Below are 11,706 nucleotides of genomic sequence, written 5' to 3'. Positions count from 1 at the left end.
AAAAATTATTTATATATATATATATATATATATTTCCCATTTTGATTAAATTTTATGCCATGCCCAAATACCATCTAACGTTAGTAAGTTGTTTCTGGAATGAATCATTTAGCCCAGGGGAAACAAATTTTAACCAAAAAATGTATACATAAGTGACAAATAGAATGAAGAGATTGAGGAAAAATGAATAGGAAAACGAAATTTCATGCAGTCGCTGGTGATTTTCGCGGCCATATCAACGTCCAAACAAGCTAGCTTTCTCCTTCCCCCACCCCACCCAAAGACAAATAGACAATACAACACTTTCTCTTTAAGCAAAAACTACCCATAGGTACCAAAGCACAGATATGCAGTAATTAAAGCAGCTTTTATATTTTTTTTTTCTTTGTTTTAAGTATACAGGACAGGTTCTCAGCAAAAAAATAAGTAAACAGGACAGGTTCATCAAAATAAGTAAACAGGACAGAACCAATCATTTTTCTTTGAGGAGCTAGATTTTAATATAAAAATATTATTTTTAGCATATAAAAAAAAGAACATATATGAATCAAAGCAGATATGAAGTGTCAAGTGGGAAATGTTGATAATGATTAAATGGAAAAAAATAAAAAATAACAAAGAGAAAGCTTTGTCCTTTTAATAGGGGAAAAAAATTAACTGCAGACATTTTAAGAAGCATGATTTAGTTAACTAATATTTTTATATCGCTTTTTTTATTTATTTAATTGATTTCCAATTATTCTATCACATGATTGTTCACTTGAAATTGTGATTTTGTTCAACTTACTCCTATAATCATTATTTTATGAGTATAGTTTATTCATATATTTTATAAACATACTTTATTCATCACATATTTTGTGATTATTCATAGTAATATTGTTTTCATATTTGCACACAGACTCTATCTCTCCCACTCTCTCTTTTTTTTTTTTTTTTTTTTTGAACAAACTCTCTCACTCTGTGTACAAAGAGGCCCTTTCATATTTTTATTGAGAATTCATAGGCCACGTCACCATAAAGTCCTCCAAAATAAACCTTCTCCAAAAAAAAAAAGTCACCAAATAATGAACAACCTTAAAAAAATCTGAAGTTAGTGGGATCCATCATGGTGATGCCACCGACCCTCCCACTTTGCAAATGTGAAATAGAATCTACGCATTTAGTATTTAATGTAAAACCATATGGTGAACTTGTAAGAATAAGAGGATTCCAAAATAACCGGACAGACTACTATTCCAAAACGAGAAAAGGTTGCGGCCGTAGTTGGACTACGTAATATAAAATAAGCATAAAGAAATAAAATTTGTTGCAACGTTTCATCGAGGCTTTTTTTTTTTTTTTCTTTTTTCCTTGTTTGATAAGATTTCATCGAGGCTTTCAATACGGTATGCGTGTTAAAAATGGGCCGACACAAAATAGAAAGTCGGTTATCCTTCTTTGATGGAAAATTACTCTCCAATTAGAAAGGAGTCCTATCAAAAATCTTATATCTCGATTATAAGTAATTTTTAAGTATTTTCGGTGAATGGTACTCTTTCTTCTCACAATTATGATAAAGTCTGTTCATTAAATTCATAGTAAGGTCCATCAGAGAGAGTACCATTTCACTATACTCTGAGACTATCCTAAGTATTTTCCCTCAATTGGTATCTAATGCAATTTTCAATGATAATTTTATAGAGTTCAAACTTTAGGGGTGTTTGATACATGCACTTAAAAACATGTGTTTTATTATTTGAAAACATGTGTAAAAATACATGTAGGTGAAAAAGTTTATGGAAATACGGGTAATGTTGTTTAAAAATTGAAAACATATGTTTAAACAAGTCTACCAAACAACCTCTAAATCTCTTTCTAATGTAACGGTCAAATTATCAACAAAAAGGGCTTTAAAAACCAGAATCCAAATATCTACAAAGATATGCATGAAGTTACAACAATTGTTGAATATAATAAATTTCACAATATTCGAGGGAAAATATTATGATTAATTCAACATTACTTTCACATAGAATTACTACATACATCACTTTTATTGTACACGAATCATGACATTTAATTTTAACGAGAAGGTATTTGGTATCAAATGATACCATGTCATCCGTATCAAAATCCAATAAGTGCGAGACATGTGTACAAAAATAATTACCCACTAACACATATATTTCATTTGTTATTAGGTTAGTTATTTTTTACTAACATGTCTCGCACTTATTGGATTTTGATACCACTGGCATGGTATCATTTGATAGAAAATACTTTATCCATTTTAACAATTGTAAATATAAGTTGTGAATTTATTGTATATCTATGCTTTTTGATAGAATTATTCATTCTTGAAATAATTGTTGATGGCTATTCTTGAAAAAAAAATTAAATAATTTTTCATGGCAATATCATCAACTCATTCTAACTCTTTTCAAAGTTTTCAAAATATTTTCGAACAATCTAGGACGCTTGAAAGTTGAGACACATTTTATCAAATTAACACTCATATTTTTTGGATAAATGCTATGTCCACAATATTTTCACAACAAATCCTAGATGACAGGTTGTTACTAATTGTTATTGTTGAAACGAAAAAATAATCTCAATGGTAGGTTTAAATTTAAACTAATAACAACTAATCACCTATAATTTGTTGTGAAAATATTATGGATGTAACTCTTCTCTATCTTTAGATCAAATCAACAAAACTTATTTACCACGACCAAAGGAGTAAATGCTAGCATCAAACTATGATCAAATTCTAAATACAAAACGTGACTATCAATTCATGTCAAACTCTATGGTTTGATAAATTTTTACTTGCTTTGATTGAGGTGGGGAATGAATGATAATTAAAATCTTATTTCACCTTATAAAGGAGATCAAACAATATCATTAAGCTTACAAAACTCTTGGCACACATCTTTATTTTCTTAATTAAGGAATTCTACTTGACCTAATCCAAGAGTTTGATGGGTTTTTTTTTTTTTAGATAGAAGTTTTATGGAGTTTAACCTATCATCATTATACATGTCATCCTTGCTAGGGATGATAACAAAGAGAAGCGGATCTAGATCATGGGTTATCTGCCATTGCCCCGCCTTGCATGTCGAGATAAGTTGTCTTGCCCCATCTTTGCCCCTTACGAGGGCCTTGCAAGGTTCTACCCTACCTTGCAAGATCCCACCCATTTTAATTCACCCTACCTTGCCTCACACTTATTACAATAATATGATTTTTTAAAAATTGCAATTAAATTGATCACACCAATCAAACTAATTTTTATTAAGCAATTCAATAATATAAACCAAAGTATCTAACAATACAGTAAACAAAATAACCCCTTGTGTGTGTGTGTGTGTGTTTGTTTCTCAAAAAAAAAAAAAAAAAAAAAAATTTTAATACTCAAGTAGTTTGATACTTAATAATATAAATTAGTAAAGATCCTAGGGGTGTTTCGAAATATAAATTAAATAAAGGGCGTTTCTGCAAATATATGCGAGATAGGGAGGGGCAGCCTAAATCCATCTCTACCCTGCCCCCAAGATGCGAGGCAAAAATCCCAGTCCATCAAGTGGGATTGCGTTGGCTGGGTTGAGTCCAAACATGGCATAATTCTTGTGCCATACATCTTTCTTAAGGGTACCATTATATTTTAGGTTAAAATCACAAGTTCAACACACTATTTCAAGTAACACATGAGAATTCAATGCATAACTTTGAATGATTATTTTTATTAAAATATTTTTTTAGCTAAATAACTTTGGGAACCTGTTTGTGCTCCATAAGGGTGGAACTGGATTTAGGACTCACAAATAAAGATTAGAGAAAATTCATCCCAAAATTAGAAGTCCAATGTTTAGTGATTTGACTGATTTCACATTACAACAATGCTTGTGATGCACCTTATTATGTGACTTTTCAACCCGTCTATGTTACACATATTGATGATTAATCTATTGGATTATAGTAGTTTGTAATTGATGAGAATTTAGATCATTCGAGAAAAAAGAAGAAGGAAATTCTAATGAGCGTCTTTAGGACATTGGTTAACAACTTATTTTAGAAAAGTTTTGACATCACTTTTATGGGAAATGAAAAAAGTTGTCAAAACATTAATTGTTTTTTTTATTTTCCTTTTCCCATAAAAACTTTCTTTTACTGGATTATTAACAAATGCTCTAAGGACACTCGTTAGCATGACCCAAAAAATAAATCATAATGGAAGCCATTATAAGTATTGACCTAACGTTCCATTTGATTGGAGGACTTTTTTTTTAAAGAGTTTCAACCTATGACATCTGCTCCTGATGATAGCTTTTTGATTGGAGGACTTGGTTCACATATTTGGGTGGTGAGTGAAGTATTTATGTGGTAATATTTTTATGTTTCGGTAGAAATGTTTAAAAAATTATTGAAAAGCCAAAACAACTAGACCAATGAAAAGATGTAGTATTTATTATGTAACTTTATTATTTTATTAATATTTTTTTTTGGAAAATAAGTTTTTTTTTTGTTGATGATTTTTGGAAAATAAGTTAAAGAAAAATACTATATTCACAACATTTTTTACAAACAAATCATAAATAACATATTGTTTCGGATTGTTATTGAAAAACCAAAACAACCAGACCAATGGAAGAATGTAATATTTATTATGTAACTTTATTATTTTAGTATTTTCTTTTTGAAAAATAAGTTTTTTTTTTAAATGAGATTTGGAAAATAATTTTTATTTTTTTGAAAATCACTTGGTCTTTGGAATATAAGTTAAAGTAAAAGAAAATGTCATATCCACAACATTTTTTAAAAACAAATCATAAATAACAGATTGTTTCGATTTGTCATTTGTGATAAAAAATGTAATTTTGATGGTAAGTTTAAATTAAAATCAATAATAATTTATCATTTATAATTTATTGTAAAAATGATGTGGTGGATTGGTCACCCTTTTTTACTTTGAAAAAAATATCGAGATGAAATAAACAACTCAATGCAATTCTTGTTAGACCATTTTCATTTTTAGTAAATACATTTTTTTTTTTCCAAAGGAAAAAATAGAAAGAAAGGAAAACCATGAGATCATAAAAAATCTTTCTTACCTATTCATCTTTTTCACACCGCCATACTTCTTTTCCACAACCTTCGTATTTCCCAAAATCCCTAAACAGAGTAAACTCTCACATAGCTTTTGGCCTTTGGCTCAGCAACACACACAGACACAGACACATACAGAGACAGAGACACAGAGAATGTTCAAGAAGGCAGTGGAGGCAAAGTCACACCAGAGGCTGTCAGGGGCAGACAGGAAGAAGCTTAAACGCACCGTCAGAGACCGTTTCCCCGCAGCCTCGGATGCCGACATCGACGCTTTGTTCCCTCCCAAGGTTTCCTCTTTCTTTTCTGATTGGTTACAATCTTGATTATCCTATGTGTTATTCCAAGTTTGCTCATGTGGGTCTTGGGATTTGGCTTCAAATTTGTTATCTTTTTTGAACATTGATTCTAGTGACTGTGTATATTGAATAAAATTTTCATTGTAGTTATTCATGTTGTTCTTTAATGTTCATGACACACGGGGTGGTATGTACAAAAATTGGCCCATTTTATGTTTTGGGTGTTAGTAGTGAATGCAAATTGTATAAATTTCATTTGGGTACTCAAGTTGTTAATGTTGTTGTTATTATTATTAGTTGTTTGTGCAATTTGGTGGGCATGTACAAATATAAGTCCATGTTTTATTCAATGGGTGTAGCTTTGGTCCCAATCTTTGGCATGTTAATTCATTCTATAACTGAATATGATGCTGTTAATGATAATGGGGCACGTTGGGCAAGAACCTTGCTTAGTGGCATTGATTGGTCTCTTTTATGAGGACAACAATGGTTCAAATCCCCACCCCCACTAGTTGTATCAATTGAATTGTCAAGAAAGATAATGGGGCATGACTGGATGTGCTATAGAAGTGATATGATCATACGTAATGAACACTTTTTATCATATACTTATTTGCATTTTTATGTTAAGGCAATAACGGTGGTTTATTTTGAATGAGCCCATTGTAAATGATTCCATTTGCACTGAGTGTGCATTGTTTTTTAGATTCAAATTTTCAAATAAATCGGTTTTTTTATTAAGCTTTTGAATTATTAGTTATGGCGAAGTATTTTTTATTTATTTAGAGAAATTGTATTTTTTTTTTCAAGTTCCTATGATGCATGCAATAGAAATAATTGGCTATTTTTTCTTGGTTGGGATTTTGCACTTCAAAGGTAATATAGTATTGCTCTCGAGGGACTCTAAATGAAGTCATACACCTTGTTTGAGAAGTCTTTTTCCCTCCGGCTCATATTGTTGATCCTCTATTTCATTTTGAGATGTTGCAAGATGTGGTCTTTTATACCAAGAGCCTTTTAGGCTAGCTCAGTGGCATTGCCTGCCCTTTTTTATGTGGAGAACTAGGGTACAAATCCCCACCTTTTATATGAATGACAATGATATTAAATGATGTTCCTTTAAAAAATTGGATTTTCATTGACAATATGTAACCATAGTAGTACCATCTAGATGGAAAATGCTTAAATAAATATCTCTCCCTGGTTGATGCCATCCTAGTAAAGTTGTGATGCTTTTATTGGTTTTATGTGCTAATCATCCACTGCAATTTTTATTTAAAAATAATATATCAGGCTGAGATAACTGTTGCAAAGTTTCAAAATCGAGTCCATGTATATGCTGTAGAAGGAGGCTTTCCTATGTTTTTTGATGTTGATGGGCGAGGCACAGAAATATATCCCACAGGTATTTGATTATCTCTCAGTAACTGGTTTTGTCTCCTGTATTTTCATTTGCTTTTCAAAAGTATCTGACATTGCGCCAGTGTTTTTGTTATTATCCAATTTTTTTTTACTATTGAGAAATGAAACCAAAACTTGGATGTTGTTTTCCTTTCAATAATATAATAATCCATAAACTTTGGGGAACATAAAATTCTGTTAATGTCACTAATCATGACTCATGATTTTTTGAAGAAGGATGTGTTTGCAGTAATATTGATCAAATGTTTGGAGGCTTTTCTCTAGTTTTATTTATTTATTTTATTTTATTTTATTTTTTATAATTTAATTTAATTTAATTTTTTATTTTTTTTAATTTTATAATAATTGACATGTTTGTTGGATTTAATAGCTTATTTTCCATTGCAGTGTTTGCTCTATGGAAGGTTCCTGATCTCTTGCCTGTTTTCATGCTAAAGGGGGGTGAGGTTTCACGATTCATCATTGGAGGGGCAGATTTGATGTTTCCTGGTATCAGTGTACCTGTAGAAGGTCTACCTTCATTTCTAGCTGGGGAAACATGGGCTGTAAAAGTCCCTGGTAATCCAGCTCCCATTGCGGTATGAAAGTTTGGAACTTTTTCATGTTTTTGGGGATAAGTAACAAATGTGCTCTGGAATATTTTCATTGCAGTGGTGTCAAAGCTCTTGTGAATTGTTTGCTGGCATATTTGATTGATCTTGATGCAGGTAGGAGCAACCACTATGAGCAGCACTGAAGCCTTAAAAGCTGGGCTGCGGGGAAAGGCATTGAGAATCACTCACCATTATCATGACATACTATGGCAAGTATCGCTGGAAGTGTATATATTTGAGAATGATTTAAAATTTTAAACAACTTTACAATTTATATGAAACCTTCGTGTTGTTTTACAGGGAATCAGTTGAGGGCCGCTATGTGCCAAATGCTGGCTTTTTTGAAGATGTTGTGTTTGAGGATCCTGCTTTACTGCAGTCCGGCCAAGCTTCTGATTCATGTGAAGGTTCTACTGATGTGTCAAATGGGCAGCGGAATGGTGACGATAACATTGAAGTTGGAGAAAATGTTGATGTAACTGATGTCTTTGATGAAGCTAATCATGCTTCAAGTTCATCAAAACAGATTGATGTCGACAATGCTACTGCTGAAGAAATAATTGGCGGAGTTGGTGATTTGAAGGTGACAGACAACGTTTTATCTGAGGATTTGAATGTCCAACATACTCTATCCACTGAAGATGTGGATGCTCTTTTGGATAAATGCCTTTTGCAAGCCTTGCATACAACAATTAAAGACAAAGATCTTCCTATGCCTGGCAGTACACTATGGTATGTAAAATGCCCTAATCCATCTACATTCAGAGGCTTAAGCCGCAGTTTTGTGACTTGAGTGCAGATCAGTGAATTTTCTGTGGGTTAGCTTTATTACAGAATTATTATTATTATTATTTTTTTCCAATGCCATTTTTCCTAGTTAATTAGTAAAAAGATAGTGAACTTGGGGACTTGCACCCAAGCACCTATTTCTAAAGAGAAAGAGAGAGATCCCATCCCTTGAAGTGTATCAACTAGTGAGTTTCACTTTCTTACAGGAAAAAATAATTGATCAGTGTTTCAAAATATAAATATCATGTCTTCTGTGATGGTTTGTCTAGAATTTTCTATTTTTGTGGTTTTTTTTCCGAACTGAAAAGAGATGGTATATAGAGGCAAAACATGATACTTTGGGGCGGGAGTAAATCAGGCTTAAAATACCATTGCTGTCTCATGGGCTAGTAGAAAATTGCACTTTGCATCGCATATATATATTCATGTACTTGAGATCAAAAAATTTTCAAAATGACTCACATTGTACTCTTTACTTCATTAACCATTGTTTCTGTGTATTCCTTTTCTAACATATCTAACACATGCTGCTGCTTTGTGGTGGTGTAGGGCAAACCATGTATTACCTTGTAGGCCTTCAGGAATCACTCTAGACATCAAGAAATCATCCCATAAGAAATTATCGAAGTGGTTACAAGCTAAATCGTCTATGGGACTGGTGTGTCTTGTACAGCATTCCATGAGTTATTACTGTTAATTTATAGTTGGTTTTCAAAAATTTTATGAGTGGTTTCATCTGGTGCTGTTTGGTTGCAATGAAAATCCAAAATAGTCATTTGTTTTTATAATGGTGGTATGATATCTGAAAGATGAATTAGAATATCTGATTGCATTAGTTATTTTGGAGACAATTTTGGAAACATTAATCCATAACCATGGAAAATGCATATAGGAAGTTTTGGAGGGTATGCCATTGTGAACTCAAGTTCCCACTTCATTGTATCAGGAACCTATATAACAACCAAGGTAGAATGTTAAATGTGTTGTTGGCCTCAACTTTTCACTTTTCTCTTTGAATAATGGTATTTGAGGGTTTTGTAATAATTTGACAGGTCTTTTCCACAGTTTTTTTTTTTTTTTGGGTTGATAGTAATAAATTTTAGAGGCATAAGATTTTTCTGTTAAAACAACTTTCAGATTAAAGCAAAATACCTTTGCTGATCCTTTAGGACCATTTGTAATTTTGCATTTCCATTGAAACTTTGTGCTAATGATTTGTTTCTTTTGAGTTTGTAAACATATCCTATGCACATGTCTAGTTATCGATGCTCTTTACAAAAATCTGTAGTTAGGGGTCAAAGTGATTGATGACCTTGTTTAATGAAAAGGCAGTATGTGGATCTAATGGAGGCAGGATTCTAGATTTTTATGCGTGAGGGCCTTGTGTGCTTATTACTTTATTGTTTTTGTATTCTGTTTACTTATCTTTTTTCTTTACAATGATTATACAATATGAACAGATTTCTGTAAAAGAAGATAAATATAAAAAGGAGGTTATGCTATTGTCTGTTAACCGCAATAATGTGGAGTACTCATCCTTCAAGCCTGAGAAACGACAAGTAGAGAAAAATGATCAGATCAGTGATCATGCTGCTAATGAAAGTCGGTCAAATAAAGTGCTTGACGTGGCAGAAATCTATAAACCAAGTGTACATGTCAATCCCATTTTTGCTTCTGTAGGAGCTGATACAGGAAACCTTTATAGTGCCTCAGAAGCCACTGATATTGTCTTCAAATATGTTGAGAAAGAAAATCTGGTGAAGCCAACCGACAGGTCCATTGTAGTCCTGGATCCCATATTATGTGATGCACTGTTCAAGGGGGCCATAAAAAAAGGATCAAGGTACCCAACAGAAATTCATAAAAAAGATTTAGGGGCGGCATTCATAAGCCGGATGCAACCTCACCACGTTGTGACAAGAGGAAGCGAGTCAGTTGTTCGTAAAGGTGCTCTGAAAGCAATTCAGATATTGACAGAACGGCGACAAGGTAACAAAAAGGTGACTAAACTTTCAGGGATGGAATCATTTTTGATTGATGCTGAAGCATTGGCATCGGAGCTTCAGAAAAAGTTTGCTTGCAGTACATCAGTGACAGAATTACCAGGTATCTTATCCTATCTTATCAGTCTTGACGATATTGAGAATTTTATGTTTGGTGGTGGTTATCAGTTGGCAAACATAGTGAGTTATTATTTTCAGGTTTAGAGTTTTTGTTCATTTGTTAATAAACCCTATGGTGCTTCTGCTTTCTTTTGTTTTTGAAGAATGTAAGCCTACTTTGTAGATAAACAATGACTCAATTTCTCCTTATTTCAAGTCAGTCTAGCTTGTCCATGTTGTTTCCAGGTTTTTGACGTACATCACTAAGTGCCTTCATTTCTATTTTTGTTTCACCTCCGGAATAACTAGTGGCTTGTATTTGTATGACTTATCAGACTTGTCATCTTATGTGGCAAATGCATTCAGCTAAATTCATACTCCTGTTGATCTGAAATTTTAAAAGTTTTATTTTTATTTTTTCAGGTAAGAAAGGACATGAGGTTTTGGTACAAGGTGGAGTGATTGATGATCTTGCGAAACATCTAATTGAACAATATGGAATCCCTAAGAGATACATTGAAGTTCTTGATAAAACCAGGAGATGATAGGCTGAGATGTGGTTCCTTTTTCCCCCCATTGTTATTATTCAAGTTCAATGCGCTTAAAGATGTGTATTTCTTGTGGTGCAATAAATGTCTGTATTTGGATTTCTGTGTTGCTTTTGCGCTGCTGTTTTGTGTAGGCAGCAGCATGCTGTGATGTGAGGCTTGATCAAATATTTTCATGCTGCATGCGTGATGTTAGTGAATTTTTATGCATATGTTCTTTAATTATATAGTTGTCAATTAAGCAAAAAAAGATGTATATCAAGGACTCTGCTCAAAATCATGGGCAACCTCAGGTCATGCACTATCATCAGTAGGAAGGCCTGGCAGCAAAACACTGGTGGCCTTGTATGCTTTGGAATGCTTGCAATTCTGAGGATTTTGAACGAGTATTGGAATTGCTAAATTTATAAGCATTTTATACACGACATGTTTCTCTAGATAGTATTGGTTTTCAATATTGCACCTTGTATCCTTATACAAATTAATCTGGTTCACACAGAATTGGATATCATTCAGAGAATTATTCTAATTGGTTTTTGTTTTGTTTTTGCTCCAAAGGCCTCTTCTTAGTTTTTTTGTTAAGTGGGATTGTTTACTTTGTACTGATACTGGACTGTTAAAAAACTTTTACTGGGTCAGCAAGTGTCCTAGCAATGAGAGCTTGAAGCACTCTCTCCTCTTCCTTTCATTGTGAGCCCAAAAGTTCACTGGCCTTGGGCATGTGTGGCTCTCATTTGGATGCTCTGCATCAAATTTCCGTGAACCACCCTGGGTCAAGTTACTCTAATTATAGGACTTATGCATCCACCCTCGCCTCCACAAATCAATTAGTCCCATTTAATTATAATATATTGCTCACCCCGTA

The 11,706-nt window shown here is 32.9% G+C and overlaps 1 protein-coding gene across 2 annotated transcripts; it reads left to right on the top strand.

Annotated features, from left to right (window-relative positions):
• Positions 1-5,088: 5,088 nt before the first annotated feature.
• LOC126698568 (uncharacterized) lies at positions 5,089-11,398 on the top strand. Of its 2 annotated transcripts, XM_050395888.1 has the most exons (8): positions 5,089-5,378; positions 6,681-6,792; positions 7,197-7,387; positions 7,517-7,611; positions 7,703-8,134; positions 8,741-8,849; positions 9,652-10,297; positions 10,717-11,398. In XM_050395888.1, exons 1-8 carry the CDS (start codon positions 5,244-5,246, stop codon positions 10,836-10,838), a joined length of 1,842 nt encoding a protein of 613 aa, XP_050251845.1. In that variant the 5' UTR covers positions 5,089-5,243; the 3' UTR covers positions 10,839-11,398. The 2 variants fall into 2 exon arrangements, with proteins under 2 accessions (XP_050251845.1, XP_050251846.1); XM_050395889.1 differs by lacking the exon at positions 5,089-5,378 and having other exon boundaries at positions 7,247-7,387.
• The last annotated feature ends 308 nt before the right edge of the window (positions 11,399-11,706 follow it).

The sequence above is a fragment of the Quercus robur genome, chromosome 9, assembly GCF_932294415.1.
Source record: "Quercus robur chromosome 9, dhQueRobu3.1, whole genome shotgun sequence".
Classification (NCBI taxonomy): domain Eukaryota; kingdom Viridiplantae; phylum Streptophyta; class Magnoliopsida; order Fagales; family Fagaceae; genus Quercus; species Quercus robur.
This window is presented reverse-complemented; position numbering and strand designations above follow the sequence as displayed.